The sequence below is a fragment of the Cynocephalus volans genome, chromosome 3, assembly GCF_027409185.1.
Source record: "Cynocephalus volans isolate mCynVol1 chromosome 3, mCynVol1.pri, whole genome shotgun sequence".
NCBI classification, from domain to species: Eukaryota; Metazoa; Chordata; class Mammalia; order Dermoptera; family Cynocephalidae; genus Cynocephalus; species Cynocephalus volans.
This window is the reverse complement of record NC_084462.1, coordinates 24871805-24895494: the sequence shown is the minus strand read 5'-3', so window position 1 is coordinate 24895494 and position 23690 is coordinate 24871805. Positions and strand designations below refer to the sequence as shown.

General features: G+C 43.7%; 1 protein-coding gene across 1 annotated transcript; it reads right to left on the bottom strand.

The window, feature by feature from the left end:
- Positions 1-429: 429 nt before the first annotated feature.
- On the bottom strand, positions 430-23345 carry PILRA (paired immunoglobin like type 2 receptor alpha). The gene is made up of 6 exons (XM_063089981.1): positions 23291-23345; positions 22567-22956; positions 2110-2140; positions 975-1024; positions 709-740; positions 430-552 (listed from the first exon to the last, which is right to left on the bottom strand). The coding sequence occupies exons 1-6, from the start codon at positions 23343-23345 to the stop codon at positions 430-432; spliced, it is 681 nt and encodes a 226-aa protein (XP_062946051.1).
- Between the last annotated feature and the right edge of the window lie 345 nt (positions 23346-23690).

Genomic DNA, 23690 nt, shown 5'->3' with positions numbered 1-23690 from the left:
GCTAGTTATTATGGTAAGGGAAGAGTATGGTTAGATTTGGGGGCAGACCTTGGGTTCTGAGTGGCTACCAGTGTTTGGGATTTATGTTCTCTGGCAGTCACTGAATGAAAGTCCTAGAGGAGGGGTCTTGGGTGTGAGTTGTCTATTAGAGTTCAATTTTGGTGGGAAGGACAGAAGTTGAAGGTGACATCAGTTTTCTTCTTAGATGCATTAAGGCATATTTTATAGACATTTTTATTTTTGTGGGCAAAGTCTAGGAAGCGGAAGCAGGAATTGGAGTAGAATGCTCTGTGTCAGTTCCCTGCTGGCCTTCAACACCTGCTGGCCTCGGAGTCATCTGCATCTGGCCTTGGTTATTGTTGGAAGCTGTGATCCTTTCTATTGGCAAGTGTCATTTGCTCCAAGAAGGTCATCATTTAGTCCCACTCATTAGGCCTTTAAGACAGAATATAGGGTCTCCTCCCGGGGGCTCCCTTTCAGATGGTGGCTGAGAGATGCTCCTGGCATGGTCAAGCTAGAGATGGAAAGAGAGGCATAGACGATGCCCGCATCCTGGGCAAGAAACAAAGGAGAAGGGGGTTAGACAGTCTTAAACCAGTGATCCTACAACCTGGGTGCCCTGCCCATACTGCAGTCTCTCCATTCCTTCCATCCCACCTTCTCTGGGCTTCCCTTTAATTCCTTCAGGCCCTACTCTGAGCGCCTTACCGTGGGTTCCAGCTCGGGGCCTGCATGTTTTCCTAGGAAAAAAACCAAGGGAGCTGAGGTCAGGTGGTGGGACAGCCAGGGCAGAAGGTGGGCAGGGACTGCAGTAATGAGGTTATGTGTGAGGTCAGGGCCAGGGCACGTGGGAGGGATGGGGTGAGGACTGGGAAAGAGGAAAATACTGGGAGGGGCACATAGGTAGGTAGGGGGTGTTTGGGGAAACAGAAAGGGCCAAAGGTGGAAACTGGGAATCAAATTAAAGGACTTACCTTCAGTCCCAGTATTCTCACATTTCTCCTTAGTGTTTTGGAAGGGTTCCCTGTAGAGGAGGGGGAGGATGGGAAATATATTAGAGGCTGGGCAGTAAGGAGTTGTGGCCTGTGAGGTGGGGTGGTTGTCTTTGAGGGGTGCTCTGCAACATGTCCTGACAAACTGAAGATGGATGTGATGGTTCTAGGCTCTCAGAAGGAGGCTGCCTGGAAGAGGAAGTCGAGGCAGTTTGTGGTGTCGTCCAGCAGGGGTCCCTCAGGGCTAACTGCAGGTGGACTGTTGAGGGGAGCTGCCTGTATTGGAGGGGGACACAGACAGGAGACATAGGAGGGGTCAGCCCCCGTGCTCTCTGCTGGCACTGCCTGGACTAAAGCCGGAGAAGAAAATCAATGAAATGAATTTCAGGTCCTCTGGGCAGGTGCTCAGGCTTGGTCCCTGGAAGGGGAGGATGTCCTGGGGTGGGGGGGGGGGACTGGAGGAAGGGCAGCTGGCAGCAGATGGGCAGGGAGAGAAAGCAGGGAGGGAGGCTTTGAGCAGGCAAAGCGTGGTCATGGCGGAAAGTGCAGGAGAGAGAGAGTGGGGAGGTGCAGAGGACGAGCTGAGGAGAGGAAGGAGAGGCAGGGCTGGCAGCGGAGGGGGAGGTGGAGGCTGCAACAGGGCTGCTGAGGAAAGACAGGCGCAGACAGGAGCTGGAGGCACAGGAGGCCTTGTGGTGTCCTGGTGCATTGACCAGGGGACAAGGGCAGGTTGGACAGAGAGCAAGAAAGAAGAGGAGAAAATGTGGAAGAGCTGGATGTGTCAGGGAAGAAGTTCAAGGCTGAGAGGAAATAGGATGGACAGAAGTACAAGCACAAAAGGAGGAAAGAGCCCAGGAGGGAGAGAGATGAGGGGGAGACATTCTGGAAAAGACATTGTCTAGAAGTTCGTGCGGGAGCCTGAGTCCACCATTGTCGTTTTTAGGGGATGGAGCCAGAGGAGCCGAGAAGCCTGGGCTGTAGAGGACGCTGGAGGACTGGACTGGCCGGGTCGGGAAGCCATGTGGCTGTGAAAGGCTGGGCTGCGGGTTCTCATGAGGACACTCCCCATTTCTCAAACCAGCCACCCCCCACACCCCTCGGAAGGACAAGCACTCACCGGGTTGGGGTTGTGGCTTTAGTGTGCCGACCTGTGGGAGGACCAACAGCATGTCAGTGTGACATCCAGGAGGTGGCGATTCTCCCTCCTGCCTTCTCTGCTGTGTCCTATGTTGGGACCATCCTCAGGGAGCCAGAGCAGCGGAGCAGCTCTGTCCAAACCTGTCAGGAAGGGCCTGGGGCTCGGGCGGCCCCGAGCCAGCACCCTGAGTCTGGCCCACACCTGTCCTCCCTGTTGTCCTCAACAGCAAATCCTGAAACAAGCTCTTCTTGGCCCCATGCCCACTTCACCCCTACTCTCTCTCCCTTTGCTTCCTTCTCTCTTCCTTGACCTCTCCCACTTCTCCCCCAACCTGGCACCTTCCACTACTGAGCCCAACCCACCTGCCCGCCTGTCCCCTTCCTCTCTCTGGATACACATTCCCCACTCTCTCCAGGCCCTCACAAAACAGCTTCTTGTGCTGCCTTCCAGGTGGCCCCTATTTCTGCTCCTGCACCTTGGGAACCTCGTGGTTGGAGTAAGTGTTTGCAGTCGTTTAGATTTCCCTTGCCACCACCGCCGGACTGTTCCTCTTCCAGCTCTTGCTGGTCCTCTCCTACTGAAACGTCTGCTGTCTACCCTGCCACCCTCTTCCCTGCCCCTCCACCTCAAGGTCTTTCTGCAGCATTTCCCCAGGATTTGACCCCTGGTTCCCAGACATCCTCTCCACCATCCACCGTCATCCTGGGATGGCTCATTGTCTCCAGAGACACCCTCTGAACACAGGACTCACCGCTCCCCCGAGTGCAGAGACCTACACTTCCACCACACTCACCCATACCCTGGAATTTTATTTTTGTTAACCATTGGGACTGGGAACTCTGAAATATTAAATGGTGATGTCATTTTTATGCTGCGACTTTGTTTCCTTACAGTTCTCTTTCTCTCTGAAACTTAAGTAAGTCTTATTTATTTAAATTGTCGGGGAAAAAACCACACGGAATTTACCATTTTAATAATTTCTAAGTGTATAGTTCAGAATGTTAAGTATTTTCACACTGCTGGGAAACAGATCTCCAGAACTTTTTCATCTTGCAAAACTGAAACTCTGTACTCTTTAAAAACTTCTCCCTATTCCCCGGCTTCCACAAACTTCTAAGAATGCCATTCTACCCTCTGTTTCTATTAATTGTATTACTCTAGTTATTTCACGTAAGTGGAATTGTGCCATATTTGTCTTTTTGTCACTGGCTTATTTCACTTACCATAATGTCCTCAAAGTTTCATCCATCATGTAGTGTGTGTCAGAATTTCCTTTTTTAAAGGCTGAATAATATTCCATGGATGTGGCTAAGATAAGGATCCAACTTCATTTTTGCCATGGGGATATTCAGTTTTTTCAACACTATTTGTTGAAGAGACTGTCCTTTCCCCATTAAGTGCTCTAAGAACTTTCATCAAAAATCATTTGACCATATACACAAGGGTTTATTTCTGGGCTCTTAATCTATTCTGTAAGTTTATTTACCTGTCTTTATGCCAGTGCCACACTGTTTTGATTACTGTAGCTTTGTAATATGTTTTGAAATCAGTAAATGTGAGTCCTCCAACTTGGTTCTTCCTTCTCAGGATTGTTTTGTCTCCTTGGTGTCCCTTGAGACTGCACTTGAACTCTGTGATGAATTTTTCTATTTCTGTAAAAAATGTTGTTGGGATTTTGATAGAGATTGCATTGGATCTGTAGATCATTCTGGGCAATATGGACATCTTAATAATATTAATTCTTTCAGTCCATGAGCATGGGATGTCTTTCCATTTATTCATGTATTTAATTTCTTTCAGCAATGTTTTGTAGTTTTCCATGCTTTCACCTTCTTGGTTAGATTTATTCTTGAGTATTTATTTATTTTCTGTTGCTGATGTAAATGGAATTCTTTTCTTGATTTCCTTTTCAGATTGAACATTGTTAGACTATAGAAATGCAATTCATTTTTGTGTGTTGATTTTATATCCTGCAACTTTGCTCAGTTCATTAGTTCTAAAACTTTTTTTTTTTTTGGAGTAGTTAGGGTTTTCTACATAGAAGATTGCATCACCTGCAAACAGATAACTTTAATTCTCCCATTCTAATTTAGATGGCTTTTATATTCTATTCTTGACTAATTGCTTTGGCTAAGACTTCCAATACGATGTTGAATAAAAGTAGTGAGAGTGGGCCTTCTTGCCTTGTTCCTGATCGTAGAGGAAAAGCATTCAGTCTTTCATGATTGAGTAATGTTACCTGTGGGCTTTTCATAAGTGGCCTATATTATGTTGAAATAGTTTCCTTCTATTCCTGGTTTGTTGAGTTTTTTCATTATAGAAGAGTGTTAAATCTTGTCCAGTGCTTTTTCTGCATCAATTGAAATCATCATGTGGTTTTGTCCTTTATCCTGTTAATGTGGTGCATTACATTGATTGATTTTTGTGTGTTGTGCCATCCTTGCATTCCAGGAGTAAATCCCACTTGGTCATGATATATAATCCTTCAATGTGCTGTTGAATTTGATTTGCTAGTATTTTGTTGAAGATTTTTGCAACAATATTTATTAGGGATATTGGTCTGAAGTTTGTATGTGTGTGTGTAGTGTCTTTGCCTGGTTTTGGTATCAGGGTAATGTAGACCTCATAAAATGAACTTCAGAGTGTTCTAAGTCTCTTTTGTTATTTTCCCACTGTACCTGTTCTTTGACTTTATTGAACTCTTGTTTCTTAATAATCCTATTGTTTTCAGGTTGTTCAAGCTCTCTGATGATCACTCTATTCTCTGTTTATGCTTATTCCCTAGTTCCTTGACCTCCTGTGATCTCCTGTCTTATTGCCACACTTACCTGGCAAATCTCCCAGTCCTGGATGTGTGCTATGGCAGGGAATGCTATTTGTTTACCCAGTATCCATTCAATCCTTATTACACAGTTGATTTTATTTGGAGTGACAGTGTGCTTCCCTACAGATAGCTGTGGGACATATGACTAAATTTTTGCTGATAAGAAATAAGCAGAAGCTGTGGTTAAGATTTTCAGGAGTGCTCTTTAAAAGGGCGAGAGACAGTTGGGGAATAATACTTTTTGTGCTTTCTTCTTTTCTCTTGTTTTCTACAAGGAACCCAGAAATAATGGCTGGAGTCCTAGCAGCCACTTTGGACCATGAGGCCACCTTCAGGTAGGAGCCAAGCAGACAGTGGATCTGAGGTTAGGAGCTTGAGCTCCTGAGGACAGTGGCCTCTGTTGTCTGCCTCCAGATCCTTTTATAAGAGAAGAAAAAAAACAAAACAAAACACAACATGTTTTATTTAGGCCACTGTTACTTCTCACCTCTGGTGCTAGCAGCTGAACACAATTCCTAGCCAATATAAATCCTTAAGGTTTTTAAACCTAGATAGCTGACTACTGCAGGGGAAAAACACAATCATATACCAGGATGCTTTTACAGAATTACGGTTTCTTATTTGGGTTGAATCCTCAAACACCATCTCCCCTTTCCTCTGTGACAATGTCAAACTTTTTCACAATAATTCCCTGACCCTCTTCTTCATTCTCAGGATGCAACCACTATGGTTTTTGATCTGAAGAATTTTACAAAAAATTTTTAATGTAGTTGAATTGATCAGTATTTTTATTCATGGCTCTTGGGTTTTGTCACACTTAGGGGTATTGTCTTCACTCTATGGTTATAAAATAGTCTCTTAATATTTTCTTCTAGTATTAGGGGTATTCTTTTCCTCATTTAAATCTTTGATCTCCATAGAATTTATTTTGGTGCAAATTATGAGGTAGAGAGATGACATTAGTTCTCAGATACCTACCTAATAGTTCTAGCACCATTTAAGAATTAATCAGCTTTCTCCATTGATTAGAAATGCTACCTATTTTTTTTTAATTTATTTTATTTATTGAATCAAAATCAATTATACATATTTTGGGGGGTGAACATTGAGATATGTTGATCAAATCAATATTACTAGCATATATATTTTTACAAATCATAATTATTCTTTATGCCCCTTGTCCAATCTCTCCCCATCCCCCGCTACCCCCCCCCACAATTACCCTAGATTTCTTCTCTCCTTCTGAAAGAATAATGGTTACTTTGTTAATTTGTTGCCTAGATGATCTGTCCAATGCTGAGAGGTGTGTTCAGGTCCCCAACATTATCATAGAGCAGATGCTTCTTCTGTCATTCTGAAATGCGCTTTGTGGAAAGAGACATCCTCTTCTTTTCTTTGTCTCTGCTGGTGACTCTCCTTGTGTCAATGCACTCCAGTGATTGGCGGACCATCTGCATGGTGGTTGTGGTGTCTAGTCACTTTCGTGGCAGCCATGGTTATTGTGGAGGCTGTGGTGGGCCATCCACATGGAGGTGCTGTTTTTGGTATGCTCCTTGGCACTGGCGGTATGCCTGATTGTGGGGTGTGTCTGGTCCCCTTCTCCATGCCTCTGGTCTCTGGGCAGGCCCCAAGGTGCTGGCACCCTGTGCCTGGTTGTGGGAGGTGTGTCTGGTCCCCTTCCCCATGCCTCGGGTCACTGGTGAGAACCAAGGAGCTGGCTCGGTGTGCCTGGTTGGAGGAGGGGGGTCCATTCCCCTTCTCCATGCCCCAGGTCCCTGGGCAGGCCCCGAGGTGCTGGTGCAGTGTGCCTGGTTAAGGGAGGGTGGTCTGGTCTCCTTCTCCATGCCCCTGGTCCCTGTGTGGGCCCTGAGGCGCTGGCCTGGTATGCCTGGTTGTGGGAGAGAGGTCCAGTCCCCTTTTTCATGCTTTGGGACCCTGGGTGGGCCCCGAGGCACTGGCCTGGTGTATCTGGGTACGGGAGAGAGGTCTGGTCCCCTTCTCCATGCCTCGGGTCACCAGGCGGGCCGTGAGGCACTGGCCTGGTGTGCCTGGTCATGGGAGAGAGTTCCGGTCCCCTTCTCCATGGCCTGGGTCCGTGGGTGGGCCCCGAGGTGCTGGCATGGTGTGCCTGGTTGTGGGAGGGGGGTCCAGTCCCCTTATCCATGCCTCGGTTCCCTAGCCCGAGGTGCTGGCACAGTTTGCCTGGAAGTGGGAGTGGGATCCAAGCCTCCGGTTCCCAGGCAGGACCCAAGGGGCTGGTGGGTGTGCCTGGGCCGGAACTAATTTTTTGTCCTTTGCTTCTAACACGGGGGGAACTGCTTGTGGGAACCAGTACTTGAGCTGTGTGGTTGTTTAAATTGCTGCTTTGCTGCTGTTTCCCTAGGGAAGGCTTTTTGTGCAGCTCAGGGTTTAAAGGTTGACCTTATAGGTACTTCCAGCTCTCCAGAGACACAGTGGATCTGTGTTGTGTAGAAACTGATCTGGGCCTGAGTTTTTTCATCAAACTGCACCCCATGCAATTCTGCATTCCTGACCATTCTCCTCTGAGTGGTCCTGTGCTGACTGGGGGCAGGTCCTTTGTCCTTGCTGTGCCCCAGTGTTCTCTGGTGTTTCCATCTCTCCCACCACCCATGCTGCAAACACTTCCCATGGGACGGGCCCTGCACCGGTCCCTTGCAATGACTCACCAGCCTCTGAGTGGCTCCCTTTCTTCAGTTGTTCTGGCTCCTCACTCCTGCTTGGGTCCATGGGAAACCTATTCATGGTCTTGCTGTCCTGGGGGCTGCCAAGGCCCTCTTCTCTCCTGCTGCCTCCAAGTAACTCCATCTGAAGGGCATAGTTGCGGCTTCTGCTGGCTCCTGCTCCACACGCTCAGCAGTTCCAGCCTTAAAGCAGCCATGGCCCGAAATGCTCAGAGCAGCTTTTTCTTTCTCTCGTCATGGCTTCTCCCGCCTTCATGAACTCCGTAGGTCTCTCCTCCTCTTCCCTGAGCTCCAGCGGCCCCAGCTTGGCTGATGTTACATTTTTATAGTTGTAAATTAGTTGATTTGTGGGAGAGAGTGACGCTGGGAACCGTCTATTCCACCATTTTCACGGGAACCTTGGAAATGCTACCTGTTAACCTCCAAATTTTTACATATATTTGGTCTGATTTTATCCTGCTATATTTGGGTTTTTCTCTCCTCTTCCATTGGCTTATCTGTGGATTAATATTCCAGTATTGCATCGTTTTAATTACCATAGCTTAATAATTATAAGTGCTAATGCTCCTATAGTGCACACTCTGTGCTAGGATCTGTTCTAAATGCATTACATTTAATCATCAGGACAACCCCACATACGTACTATTATCATCCCCATGTTATCCATGAGAAAACTGAGGCACACAGCGTTTGTACTATTCTGCCAAAGTTTCCCTAGCCAGGCTGTGCAACCAGGATTTGATGCAGGCGGTCTGGACTCGGTGTTCTTCTGTGCTTTAACATCTGGTAGGGTCAATCTCCTCTCATTGCAAATTTTCTTTCAAGTAATTTCAAATGCATTTTGGAGGAAGTTGGGGTATAACTAATTAATGTCTCTAGCCCTGTACTTGCCTTTCAGCTGTAAATACACACATCCAAATTTCTGATGGATGATTCTGCTCAGATGCCACACAGGTATCTCAGATATAGCATATTCCAAATGAAACAGATCATCTTTCCCCCCAGACACGGTCTTCCTCCTCTATGCCCTAATTTACTTGGTGGTTTCATCACAGCCTCCTTCACCACATTGAAGCATGAGCTTATGCTGCCCCCTCACCCTTACATCGATGTAACTATCAAGTCTTACTGGTTTTACCACTTAAGCTTTCCTTGGCTCTGGCCCTTCTGCTCCATGTGCATCAGACTGACCTAGCCTGGCCACCTCCAACCCCTCCACTGCAGGGCTGAAGTATGTGTAACAGGGTACTGAGGTTGCAACTCCCTGTTGCCTCTAGGATCAGAGGCCCCTGGGTGTGGTGTACAAGGTCCTCTTCTCTCATCACCTGCCTCCTGGACAAGCACCGAACCTCCTGCAGTTCCCAGAATGGTTTCCTCCACCTGGAAGGCCAGTGAGTGACCACTACAGCACCTCACCTGGTGAGACCTAGCTCACTCTTCTAATTCCATGAGACTTTTTGTACATGTCACCTCTTCTGGGAAGTCCTCCCTGATTATCTCTTATTTCTCCCAACCTTGTCAAGTGCTGCCTCTCTCCTCATGAAACAATTAGCCCTTGAGGCAACTTCCCCTACCCCAACTGAGTTCCTTGAAAGCAGAGTCTATGCGTTAGCTACTTTTGTACTTCCAATTTCAATCCAGGCCCTGGCTGTGGGCAGTTGGCCAATGCTTGCTGAGCTAAGCCCCCTTCCTGCCCCTTCTGCTCTCTCTGTACTTCTCCCAGGGCAGGCCCTCCCCTCCTCATGATCCAAAAGGTAAGGATTGGTGAGAGATAACTAGGTCAAGATAGCAGAAGTGGAAAGTGACAAGATTTTGTGGAGAGGGATTGGTGATTCTCAAACTTCATCCTGCTCAACCCCGACTCGACGAGCCTTTTAAAAATGTAGATTCCCCAGCACAGACCTCAGAGTCTGACTCAGTGGGTTTGAGGGGAACCCAGCAGGGATCTTGCACCTTTGGTGATTCTGATGCCAGGTGGATTCTGCGAATACCCCAGTCTGGAAGTGCGGGGGGAGGTTGGGTCCAAACTACTCACCTTTCCTTCTCTTCCGCCTAAGGAAGACTATCAATCCCCAAATCACGGTTAGAAGCACAGCAGCGGCCACTGCCACTCCGACTGCAGTTCCCAGACTCAGGGGCGGAGACTCTGAGTTTCTTTTGTTGTCTGTGACCCTGAAGCCAGCTTTGGTGGCTGCGTTGGCTGAGGTGGCTGTGGAGCCTACCTTGGTGGGGCTCTGCGTGGTGGTCTTGGTGTCTGGGGAGAGACAAGAAATAAGCAGAACCTCCTCTGCAGGAGTGGGGGGATCTGTGAAAGTGCTGCCTCCTGTTGCCCGGTTTGAGGGAATATTGGGGGTGAGGAAGCAGCTCTCAGAGCTCACACAGGGAGGAGAGGGACAAAGTGAAATGCTAAAGGCTTAGTATCCAGATGACCCGGTTTAAATCCTGACTCTACACCACTTAGCAGCAGAGTGACCTCAGAACCTCACCTAATCACTTACAAATTAGGGATAACTAAATCAAAGGGTTAAAGAAAATTTTTGTGTTGCTGTAAATATACGTAACAAAAAACATATCATTTAAACCATATTTAAGTATACAGTTCAGTGACATTAAGAATATTCACATTTCTGTGCAACTGTCACCCCAATCCAACTCCGGAAATTTTTCCTCTTCTTGAATGGAAACTCAGTGACAATTAAACAACAACCCCCATTCTTCTGTCCCCTTAGTTCCTGTCAACCAACATCTACGTTCCATCTCTATTAATGTGACTACTCTAGATACCTCACAGAAGTAGAAGCATAAGTAGTTGTCCTTGTACAGAATGGCTTTAATAAGTGAGAAAACATCTGTAAAGCACCTAGTATATATTGAAAATACGTTTTTAAGGTTAAATTAATACATATTGACTTTTAAGTCCTATAGATTGTGCCTTCTTTGTGGATGTTTTATGCAACATTAAAAACTTGACACAATACTCAGCAATAGGAAAGAAAATCACAGCCCAATAAAATCTTCAGGTTAGTGTGGACCAAATTATTTGTCTACTCTTATTAGAAATTAATAAAAGGGTAACTACTATCTATGAATTGAGAATTAAAAATTTTTTGAAAATTATTTAAAAAGTATATAACATGCTATTTAGAAAATAAAGATCTTTGTAATACATATTTTGAAAAACACTGTTAAATGACTAAAGCCACACTCTTAGCTGAATTCATAGCATTAAATGCTTTTATTATTTAAAATGGGAAGAAGTTTAAAAGATGAATGAAATATTCAGTTCCAAAGAAAAAAGTACCAAAAACAGAGAGGAACAGAGAGGAAACAGCCTTCCTTTCTTCAGAGGAAAAAAGTAATAAAAACCTGTGTAGGAATAAATTTATTAGGAAACAGATAGTAATAGGAGTAATAAATGCAGGAATTAGTTATTTAAAGGAGAAACAAACCGGAAAATAGAGCAGTCTGGCAAATCTAATAGCAAAAAAGAGTCTGTTGAAATCATAAGTAAGCGTATGCTCAAATTATAGGTTGATAAACTTAAAAATGTCTGTAAAATTGATGATTTTTTGAAACAAACATTTTTAAAAAACTGATTTAAGAAGTAGTAAACTTTAACTGATCAGTGGACAAAGAAGACCTTGAGAACGCTATTAAAGAACTACCTTTCATAAAGCTCAGGACGTTTTCTAGATAAGTTCTTGTAAAAATTTAAGGGACAGATAATTCCCAGATAGAGGTTTCAGAACATAGAGAAATATGGAAAATTCTGCAACTCTAATTCACATCATGAAATTATACCATAACCATATTTCTCATATTCATTCATAAGTTTTTAAAATGCAGATTAACAGAAGACGTCATTTTAAAAATTGATCTGAGTGTAGGAAGATACCCAGTTTGGGCAAGTGTGTAGGAAAGAGAAATTCTCAAGTAATGTCTCAAACTTAAGATGTCCAAAACAGAACTCTCGATTTCCTTCCAAACCTGTTGCCCCTATTTCCCCTCCCCCTCTCCGTGAATGGCAGCTCCATCCTTCAAGATGCTCAGGCCAAGGGCCTTGGAGTCATTCATCCTGGGCTGTTTTCTCTTTCTCATACCCCACATCCAATCGCTATGCAAATCCTGTCTGCTCTGTCTTGATATCATAACCACATCGACCACCTCTCACCTCCTGCACTGTCCTCACCCTAAAGCAAGCCACATCCTCTCTCACGGGTCTCCCAGCTTCTGAGCTTGCTCATCTGTAGTCTTAATCTCCATGCAGGAAACCGTCACTAGCTCCCATCACACTCAGAGGGAAAGTGAAAGTTTTTTCTTGGCTCTCAAAGCCACACAAGATCTGGCCCACTGCCTGCTCTCACCTCACCTCCTACCACCCTCTGCCCCTTCATTTTGCTTCAGCTACACTTGTCCTACTTGACTGGAACCTTCTCTCAACCTCTCTCTCACTTCTTACAGACCTGTTCCTGGGCTGGATCTTTCTGCTGGCTTCTCCAGATCCACCCCGCCTTCCAACTCTTCTCCACCTTGCTACGTGCCTTTGGAAACTGGCCTTGGTGGACTCTATCCATGGGTGCTCTCACCCTCTGGTTTCCCATTCAACAGCCGGTGGGAGTCTCCAGCAGAAGCTGGAGGGTGAGAGGAGGGTAGGTCTGGGCATTCATTCCTGGGACCACTCCTGATGGGTCTGTTACTTGTATCTCTCCAGAGGCCACAGCACCTCTCTGGCACATTCCAGTCCCCTCTGTATTTCCTCTTTTGCTTCTCAGGCCTGTTGCTAGTCCCAGGGTAGCTCACCATCCCCGATTGGTTTTTTAAACTGTGCCTCACTCAACTCTCCCCAGTTACCCTGTGTGAGAGGCTGTTCCCTGTAGGGCTCTGCCTGATAACAAGAGGCCTTCCCTGTTCAATCTGTATAAATAACACCCTTAGCAACCTCTATCCCACTTACTATGCTTTTTTTTTTTTCTCATTTTCTCTTTCACTATCACATGACACATACATAGAATTTATTTTTCTATTCATCTTCTTCCCACACTCAAAACTAAGTTCCATCATTGGGTGTGTTTTTGGTTTTTGTTAACAGCCGTTTCCCCAGTGCCCAGATTAGCACCTGACACACAGTACGCAATCAATATTTGTTAAATGAATTAATGAAATAGTTTTCCCAGGAATTTCAAGGCATTCAAACATTGTTTTCCAGCTCCCTATGTTGCTATTGAGACAGCAACAGTCATTCTGATTCTTGCATCTTTGTATGTGGCCTGTTTTTCTGTTCCTTGGGAATTTATTGGATCTTCTTTTTACTCCTGGCATTTTGAAATTTCATGTTGCTGTGCCCTGATGTAGTCTTTATATGTTTGCCCATTTGCTGGGCTCTTTTCTTTTGAAAAATTGCTAGCGTTATTTCTTTTATATTCTCTCTCTCTCTTTTTTTAATGAAATCTTTTGTTTTTAAATTTTATTTATTTATTTGTTTTATTTTATTTATTTATTTTTTAGTTTTATTTTATTTTGTTAATACACAGTGTGGTTGATTATTGTGGCCCATTACCGAAACCTCCCTCCCTCCTCCCTCTTCCCGCTCCCTCCCAACAAACTTCTTTCTGTTCACTTGTTGTATTAACTTCAAGGAATTGTAATTGTTGTGTCTTCTTCCCTCCACCCCATCAGGTTGTTTGTATATTTATTTATTTATTTTTAGCTCCCACAAATAAGTGAGAAAACGTGATATTTCTCTTTCTGTGCCTGACTAGTTTCACTTAATATAATTTTCTCTAGGTCCACCCACGTTGTTGCAAATGGCAGTATTTCATTGGTTTTTATAGCTGAGTAGTATTCCACTGTGTAGATATACCACAGTTTCTGTATCCACTCATTCGATGATGGACATCTGGGCTGGTTCCAACTCTTGGCTATTGTAAAGAGTGCTGCGATGAACATTGGGGAACAGGTATACCTTCGACTTGATGATTTCCATTCCTCTGGGTATATTCCCAGCAGTGGGATAGGTCGGTCATATGGTGGATCTATTTGCAATTGTTTGAGGAACCTCCATACCATTTTCCATAGAGGCTGCACCATTTTGCAGTCCCACCAACAATGTATGAGAGTTCTTCTTTCTCCACAACCTCGTCAGCATTTATTGTTCACAGTCTTTTGGATATTAGCCATCCTAACTGGGGTGAGATGGTATCTTAGTGAGATTTCGATTTGCATTTCCTGAATGCTGAGTGATGTTGAGCATTTTTTCATGTGTCTTTTGGCCATTCGTATATCTTCCTTTGAGAAATGCCCATTTAGCTCTTTTGCCCATTTTTTAATTGGGTTGCTTGTTTTTTTGTCGTAAAGTTGTTTCAGTTCCTTGTATATTCTGGATAGTAATCCTTTGTCAGATGTATATTTTGCAAATATTTTCTCCCACTCTGTTGGTTGTCTTTTAACTCTGATAATTGTTTCTTTTGCTGTGCAGAAGCTTTTTAGTTTGATATGATCCCATTTGTTTATTTTTCCTTTGGTTGCCAGGGCTTTTGGGGTCATATTCATGAAGTCTGTGCCCAGTCCTACTTCCTGAAGTATTTCTCCTGTGTTTTCTTTGAGTAGTTTTATTGTTTCAGGGTATATATTTAATTCTTTAATCCATTTTGAGTTGATTTTGTTATATGGTGAGAGGTATGGGTCTAGTTTCATTCTCCTGCATATTGATATGCAGTTATTCCAGCACCATTTGCTGAAGAGGCAGTCTCTTCCCCAGTGTATAGGCTTGGTGCCTTTGTCAAAAATCAGATGGCTGTAGGTGGGTGGGTTGATTTCTGGATTCTCTATTCTATTCCATTGATCTTCTTGTGTCCTCTCTAATTTCTCTCAGCAGTGGTTTTTAGTTCTCATTATAGAGATTTTTTATATCCTTGGTTAACTCAATTCCTAAGTATTTTATTTTTTTGGTGGCTATTGTAAATGGGCAGTCCTTCTTGATTTCTCTTTCTGCATGTTCACTATTGGAGAATAGAAATACTACTGACTTTTGTGTGTTGATTTTGTATCCTGCTACTGTGCTGAAATCATTTATCAATTCCAAGAGTTTTTTGTAGAGGCTTTAGGCTGTTCGATATATAGGATCATGTCATCTGCAAACAGGGACAGTTTGACTTCATCTTTTCCAATCTGGATGCCCTTTATTTCCTTCTCTTCTCTGATTGCTCTGGCTAGTACTTCCCACACTATGTTGAATAGGAGTGGTGAGAGTGGGCATCCTTGTCTAGTTCCTGTTCTTAAAGGAAAAGCTTTCAGCTTTTCCCCATTCAAGATGATTTTGGCAGTGGGTTTGTCATATATGGCTTTAATTATGTTGAGATACTTTCCATCTATACCTAACTTATAGAGAGTCTTTATCATGAATGAGTGTTGAATTTTATCAAATGCTTTTTCAGCATCTATAGAGAGGATCATATGGTCCTTGTGTTTGATTTTATTGATATGGTGTATAACATTTATTGATTTGCATATGTTGAACCAACCTTGCATCCTTGGGATGAATCCCACTTGATTGGGTGTATAATTTTGCATATGTGTTGCGGTATTCTGTTAGCTATTATTTTATTGAGGATTTTTGCATCTATGTTCATCAAGGACGTTGGCCCATAATTTTCTTTTTTAGTTGTATCTTTTCCTGGTTTTGGTACCAGGGTGATGTTTGCTTCATAGAATGAGTTTGGAAGAATTGCCTCTGTTTCAATCTTTTGGAATAGTTTGCAGAAAATTGGTGTCAATTCCTCTTTGAATGTTTGGTAAAATTCTGCTGTGAATCCATCTGGTCCTGGGCTTTTCTTTGTTGGGAGCCTTCTGATTACAGCTTCAATCTCTTTTATTGTTATTTGTCTGTTCAGATTTTCTACATCTTCTTGGCTCAGTTTTGGTAGCTTGTGTGTGTCTAGAAATTTATCCATTTTCTCCAGATTTTCAAATTTGTTGGTGTGTAGTTGTTTACAGTAGTCTAGAATGATTCCTTGTACTTCAGATGTATCAGTTGTAATATTGCCTTTTTCATTTCTAATTTTTGTTATTTGGATCTTCTCTCTTCTTTTTTTAGTTATCATGCTAATGGTTTGTCAATTTTATCTTTTCAAAAAAACAACATTTTGATTCATTGATCTTTTGTATTGTTTTTTGGGTTTCAATTTCATTAAGTTTTGCTCTGATCTTAATGATTTGTTTCTGTCTGCTAACTTTAGGTTTGGATTGTTCTTGTTTTTCTAGTTCTTTAAGGTGAAGTATTAGGTTGTTCACTTGCCATCTTTCCATTCTTCTGAAGTAAGCATTTAATGCGATAAATTTCCCCCTTAGAACTGCTTTTGCAGTATCCCATAGGTTTTGGTATGATGTATCATTATTTTCATTAGTTTCAATAAATTTTTTGATTTCCTGTTTGATTTCTTCTTGGACCCATATGTCATTAAATAGAATGCTGTTTAATTTCCATGTGTTTGTATAGTTTCCAGAATTTTGTTTGTTATTGATTTCTAATTTTAACCCATTGTGGTCTGAAAAAATACATGGGATAATTCCAATTTTTTTGAATTTGTTGAGACTTGATTTGTGACCTAACATGTGACCTATCCTGGGGAATGTTCTATGTGCTGATGAGAAGAATGAATATCTGAGGTTGTTTGATGGAATGTTCCGTAGATATCTTTCAAGTCCAATTGGTCTAGAGCATTGTTTAGATCTTGTGTTTCTCTGCTGATTCTTTGCCTAGATGATCTGTCCAATACTGATAGTGGGGTGTTCAGGTCCCCTGCTATTATGGCATTAGTGTCTATTTCCTTCTTTAGGTCTAATAGAGTTTGTTTTATAAATCTGGCTGCTCCAACATTGGGTGCATATATGTTTATTATTGTTATGTCTTCTTGATGGATCAATCCTTTAATCATTACGTAGTGGCCCTCATTATCTTTTTTTATGTTTTTTAGTTTAAAGTCTATTTCATCAGATATAAGAATAGCTACTCCAGCTCGTTTTTCTTTTCTGTTTGCATGGTAAATCTTTTTCCATCCTTTCACTCTTAGCCTATGTGAGTCTTCATGGGTGAGGTGGGTCTCTTGAAGGCAGCATATAATTGGGTCCTCCTTTTTAATCCAGTCAGCCAGTCTGTGTCTTTTGATTGGGGAATTTAAGCCTTTTACATTAAGAGTTGTTATTGAAAAGTGTTGATTTATTCCTAGCATTTTATTGATTATTGTTTGGTTGTCTTAGGTGTCTTTTGTTCCTTTCTTTCTGATTTACTGTTTGTTTTCTGTATTTGTTGGTTCCTTGGGTTGTAGATAGACTTTTTTTCCCCTCTTTTTTGTTGCCATTTTTATTTTACTAGTGGTTTTTGATTTTTCTTGAATTTTTATGGCAGTGGTAGTTATTTTTCAGGTACCAAACCCAGTACTCCCTTGAGAATTTCTTGTAAGGGTGCTTGTGTGGTAGTGAACTCCCACAGTTTTTGTTTGTCTGAGAAATATACTATTTGCCCTTCATTTCAGAAGGATAGCCTTGCAGAATAGAGTATTCTTGGCTAGCAATCTCTGTCTTTTAGTATTTTGAATATATCATCCCATTCTTTTCTGACTTTTAGGGTTTGTGATGAAAAGTCTGAGGTTAGTCTGATTTGGCCTCCCTTATAGGTGATTTGACAGTTCTCTCTTGCAGTTTTTAAGATTCTCTCTTTGTCTTTGAGTTTTGCCAGTTTGACTATAACATGTCTTTGACTATAACATGTCTTTTGGGTTGAATACATTTGGGGATCTTTGAGCTTCCTGAATCTGAAGATCTGTGTCTTTTCCTATACCTGGGAAGTTTTCTGCCACTATTTTGTTGAATATGATTTCAATGCAATCTCTTTTTTCCTCCCCTTCTGGAACACCCATGACGCAGATATTTGAGTGCTTAAGGTTGTCTGATATCTCTCTTAGATTTTCTTCAATGTTTTTAATTCTTTTTTCTTTTTTCTTGTCTGCTTGGTTTATTTCAAACAGCCCATCTTCAAGGTCAGAAGTTCTCTCTTCTACTCCTGCAAGCCTGCTGGTTAAACTCTCTGTTGTGTTTTTTATTTGGTTGAATGAATTCTTCAGCTCAGCAAGCTCTGCTACATTCTTTTTCAGGGCATTGATTTCCTTGTACATTTCTTCTTTCAGGTCCTGTATACTTTTCCTCATTTCATTGTGTTGTCTAGCTGAGTTTTCTTGTATCTCATTTAATTTCCTTAGAATTATCACTCGAAATTCCTTGTCAGACATTTCAAGGGTTTCTTGTTCTATAGGATCTAGATCTTGAGAGTTATTACATTTTGTTGGTGTACTTTCTTGATTTTTCATATTTCTGGTATCTTTCCTTTGATGTTTAGTCATTGTGGCAGGGGATATCACAGTCCACTGGTTTGACACTCTTGTCTGGCTAGGATGCTGTTGGGGCTGCCAATTTTGTATGGCTGCCTCAGTGTCTGCTCAGTTGCCCACTAGTGCCTTGGTTGCATGGTTGCATCAGATCTTGGGCCTCTCAGGGGAGGCGCCTCTCTGGTCAGCATGCACTCGGCCAGGCTGGGGATGGAGTTGGGTGGTGGTGGTGAGGCCTACCTGCTGGGTTGCCTGCTGGCACCACAGAGCTCGTGGTCTCTGCAGATCTTGGGCTTCTCCAGCTGGGCGCCTCTCTGATCGGCATGCATACTCAGCAGGGCTGGGGATGGAGTCAGGCAGTGGCGGCAAGACCTACCTGCTGGGTCACATGCTGGCACCACAGGGTGTGTGGTCCCTGCAGATCTTGGCTCCTCTCTGATCAGCGTGCACTCAGCGGGGCAAAGACTTATTCATTTTTTGTTGCTCTTGGAAATGCAAATAGCACTCTGGCTGCACAGCTTCAAGGATACAGAATCCAACCACTGAATCTCATCAGCACTGTGGAGGTGGCAGCAGCCTCTGGAAGATGACAGAAACCTCCTCTTTTATATTCTCTTCCCCACAGCATTCTTTCTTTCTTCTCCATCTCTGGAAATCCCATTATTCAGAGGTTGGATCCTCTAGTTTTCTTATCTTTCCTTATAGTTTCTGTACTACCTTCCTATGGCTGTTGTAGCAAATTACCACAAATCGCTTCTTTTCAAGGGCTGCAGGCATCCCTTGACTTGTGAGCGCATCACTCCTGTGTGGTCACACTGCCTTCTCTTCTATCTGTGTCATCTCCCCCACCTCTCTCTTATGAGGATACTTGTGATTGCATTGAGAGACCACCCAGATAATCTCCTTATCTCAAAATCCTAAATTTAATCATACCTGTTACCATGTAAGGGAATATTAACTTATTTGCTTTAAAAGGCGATATTCACAGAGTCTGGGGATTAGGATGTGAACATATCTTTCTGGGGGCTGCGCTACAGTTTGTAAACTTTTGATGTTTTATTCTACCTTCTGGGAGATTTCTACAAACTTTATCTTCCATCTTTTCATGGAATTTCTCATATTTGCTATTATATCTTCAATTTGCAAGAGCTCTATTTGTGTTTGGATAGCTCCTTTGTAAAGCATTCTTTCTTGTCACATGCATGAGATCTCTTAGCTTTCTGAGTAGAAGAGAATGATAGTTATTTTAAACTTTTATTTTCCCTGAATTGGTTTCTTTTCTTCCAGGTTCCACCCCCCCCCCGCTCCCTTGTTTGTTTTGTTCTCTGTGCTTCATGGGAGGAACTTTTCTTATGTATGAAATATGTAATCATATTTTGTAATGTGGGCGCTAGCCTCCAGCTTCCCAGGCAGAGCAGAGGCCAGGGTACAGTCCTCAGTGCTGGAGGATTTGGTGTTAGGACAAGACCCCAATCTCTTTGCCAGTTATGTCTGGGATGCTCCCCACAGAGTCTCTGTGGTTCATCTGTTCTGGAAAGCAAACCTCCAGTCTTTGGCTGGGTCAGGGTATAGGGTTGGGAGGGATGCTCCTAAAATGGATTTTCAACTGGTCCTCTGATTCTCAGACCCATCTCACTCCTACTTTCAGGGGTACTCATTACTGAACTTTAAGGGGTTTTCAGTGTAAGTTGCTATTCTTCTGGGTTTCCCCAGCACTGGCTTAGGGTTTAGCTCCTCTGATCTCCTAAGCCAGTTCCATTAGTCTATCTGTTTCCAGCTTCCCAAATTTTATTTTTTGTACACCTAGCTCACACGTTTTTTTGTTCTGGAGGATTTTTTCTTTAAAAATTCCCTTTGTAGGGGCTGGCTGATTAGCTCAGTTGGTTAGAGCATTGTGCTGATAACACCAAGGTCCAGGGTTTAGTTCCTGTACAGACCAGTTGCCAAAAAAGAAAAAAAAAAAAAATTCCCTTTGCTCTCATTTTAGTAGACTTTCGGAGGAAGTAGAGATAAACTTGGACATATAACATATCATCTTGGCCAGAATTTATGCATTACTTTTGTAGTGAAAATTATAAAAAATTCAAAAAAACTCATGTGCATTAATTATAAAAATATGGAATAGAGAGGAAAAATCTTATGGGACATTTACTTGATCTTTAGAACACTGGGTTTACTGAGGGATACAAAATAAGGCCCATTCCTGTGGTGGAAGATTATATATTGGGCTGATTTCAGTTTCTGTCAATTGATTTATAGGTTTAATGAAATTGTGATTTAAAAGATCCCAATGAGTGTTTTTCTCAGAACTTGGCAAACTGATTCTAACATTTATGTGAAAAATAGGCAGGCAACAATAATCAAATTTTTGAGGAACGAGTGACATGGTTGAGAAGGAAATAGTCTCATCAGCCACTGAGAAATGTGATAGTTACAATCAGTAAAACAGTGTGGAACTGTTTTTATAAGAAAAGGCGTATTAGTGAAATAGAATAGACCAACCAGAAATGGAAGAATTTAAAAACAAAGCGTAATGTATCAACAGAGGAGGGAAAAATATTCAATAAACGGGGTTTGGAGAATTGACTAGTTGCATGGTATAAAGATCAATCAGTTCAGTTGTTTACTTCATGATATATACCAAAATAAACTTTCACTCCATTAAAGAGTTTTATTGTAAGAAGAAGTCAAATTGTACAATTAGAAAAAAAAATTAGGAAGTACTTAGAAGTAAATATTTTCAGCCTGTAGTAGGAGACAACATTTTTGTGCTTAGAAATAAGAGAAAAGTTGCAAATAAGTGTACAATTAGATTTGGTTACAAAAATAAAACTGTAAAAAAAATTAATAAGCCAGCCACAAACTTAGTTATATTTGTTGCAAATATTCCTTTAGCTCATGATAATCTTTGCACAGTGGTACTTCAGCTGGATTAAAAACATTTCTTTTTATTACTTTCCTGCATTTTGTTTTTTCAAATAATGGGCAAGAATATCCAATTAATTGAATTAATTGGAAAAATAATTTATGGATAGAAAAACTCATAGTTAACCTGACTAAGCAGAGAAATGAGAAAAGCAGAAAGTAATTAGGGAAGGAGGAAGAAGGAACTGAGAAGAACCAAAATATCTCCAAAAAGGCCATTTAAAGAAACACATAGGGGGCACAGGGTATATACATCCAAGGCTGTCTTAATTCGTATTGTGGAGCCACTCACTATTTGTTCCAACACAGCAGTCAGGACTGGGCAGTGGTTTACCAAGGGGTGGACAGTGAGAGTGTTTTTCCAGTGGGGATGAGTAATTTATCACTGACTTGTTTAGAATTGCCAGTGCGAGTGATTATAAAAAGTGAACCCACTTGTTGATTATTAATTTTCTAAAACATTTTCTATAGACAATAATCTCCCTTATTGCCTGGGCCTGGGAGAGACCCTACTTCCCTGACTGCTTTGGAGACAGATAAACCAAGGTTTGAATTCCGGTGCATCTACTGACTAATATTGGAAGATCTATTAATGCGACACATCCTATTATTAGATTGGAAAAGTAGGTCGGGACAAACAATATGATCGATTCAATAGGTGAGGCCATGTAGCTAACGGTTAAGAGAGAAGTCTGTGCAGTTTCACTGTCCCTTTCAAATCCCATCTGTGCCACCAGTGTGACTTTGGACAGGTATTTAGGCCTCAGTTTCCTTATCTTATCTTTCCTTATGATAATAGCAGCACCTACTGTCATTGTGGAGTCATGATGAGGGTTAGCTAGGGTAATGGACACGCAGCTATTTAGCAGGGGCTGTGGCACACACTCAGTAAGTGAGACCTGCTGTCTTTGCTGCTGCAGAGGCATGTCTTAGTGACCAGAAGAGCACAAGGGCTTGTGTGGGAGAGCTGGGGATGGAGAGGCCAGGAGGGTGAAGAGGACAGAGACAGGCGAACAGGGAGACAGGAGAGGAAAGAGATGAGACTGGGGCAGAGGGGGCGAGGAAGTGGGGATACTGAGAAACCAGGTGATGGGGCATTACCAGGGGACTGGAGGGCTCCAAGGCCATCAATGGGGAACCCACTGTGTTCCAGGCTGAGCTCATGGCTGTGGGGAGACACAAGATATGGTGCCCACCCTGAGGGGCTAACTGGGGCTCCACACAGGGACATCTGACAAAGTGAAAGCAGCCACAACCTGGAGAAGTCAAATCCACCTGGAGGCCATGGGGCGAGGGTGGGGAGCAGGCGAGGCTGGAGCCCCAGTGTGCAGCAAGAAGTGAGGATAACTGGGGAGTCTGGCAGGTCGAGGGCCTGGGGGCAAGAGGGGACAGTGAGGGGCGTGGTCAGGGGAGGCAGTGCTGGTGGGAGATGATTAAGGGGTAGAGAAAAGGAGCCCGGGGAGGGGTCAGAGAGCAGGGAGAGGAGTTTGGGAGAAAGGTCAGAAGGAGTGGGGCCTGAGGTGATGTCTGGGGGACAAAGACACTAGTGGTCACCCAAATCCCCAGCTGGGGTGGCCCTGGCAGCTGCCGGGGCAGGTGGACTCACCGCTAGTGATGGTGAGTGTGGTCCCCAGGATGGACTGCCACATCTCCCTGCATCCACTCTGTGTGGTCAGTGTGACCCGGCAGAAGTACACGGACTCGTCCTTCCTCCGCAGGTTCTGGATCCTGAGGAAGCCCGATGTCTGCTTCTCTGTCCAGTTCAGGAAGAGCCGGTTCTTGTAATCCGCATGGGTGAAAGCTGGGGTCTTATTGTAGATAAATTCCCCATGGAAATGGCCCCGTCTCCAGGATACACTCACTGTGGGAGCTTTTGCTAACTCCCTTGGGTAATAGAAGGAGAAGGAAATATGAATGGAGCCACCCTCGGGTGCTGAGAGGTGTTTTGGTTGGTCGACCCCATAGGCATAGTTTGCTCTGGATCCTGCTGAGTTTCCTAGAGGAGGGGAGGAGGGAGGGGGAGACCTTGAAGCCACAGCAGGAAACAACAGGAAAACCCCAGACTTGGGCACCTTCACCCATGGGCAGTCGTGTGACAGATGGCAGGACTGACCTCTGGCCTGGGTGTCCCCTCTCCAGGCTTGGGGAGGAAGGAGGGCTGAAGGGTTGGGGTGAATCCACCCCTGGGATATCACCCCATGTTTGTTAAGGTTGGGAGGCTTGGCTGCTCCTCCAAGAGACCCCTCCTCACATGCACAGCCACAGCCCCTCCCGGGAGGCCCCTCCTGTGGTTTGGGCAGAGCCCCCACCAGGCGGTCCTGGCCACTCACCAGCTTGCAGAAGTGCTGGTGACAACAGCAGCAGCAGCAGCAGGGGCCAAACCATGGCCTTGCTGTCCTCCAGGGGATGAGAAGACCAGCAGGACTGTTGAGGCAGGAGAGGAGGCCCCAGGGATTCCCGGGAGTTGGGGTAGTCTTGGGTAGAGCGTGGATCAGGCTCCTTCAGAGGACTGAGGGAGGGTGGGAGCCTTCCCCAAACCCTCCAGCCCCAGGGTGACAAGCACTTCCTTTACTAATCTGGCCGCTTCTTTTCCTGTGTTGCAAAAGGGCCTTCCTTGTGGTCAATGCCAATGTAGCCCTGTCCACAGGTCCTCCAGCCCCGTCTTCATGCCGAGGAGCCTAGTCCTGACCCTGACTGGCGGGGGCCTCTCCTCTCCCGCCTCGACTCCCT

Coding starts and splice junctions, on each gene's coding strand:
- PILRA (XM_063089981.1), bottom strand. CDS start 23,345: ATGGTTTGGCCCCTGCTGCTGCTGCTGCTGTTGTCACCAGCACTTCTG. Junction 1,025..2,109: donor AAAGCCACAACCCCAACCCG/GTGAGTGCTTGT, acceptor CCTCCTCTACAG/GGAACCCTTCCAAAACACTA. Junction 741..974: donor TGAGAATACTGGGACTGAAG/GTAAGTCCTTTA, acceptor TTTTTTTCCTAG/GAAAACATGCAGGCCCCGAG.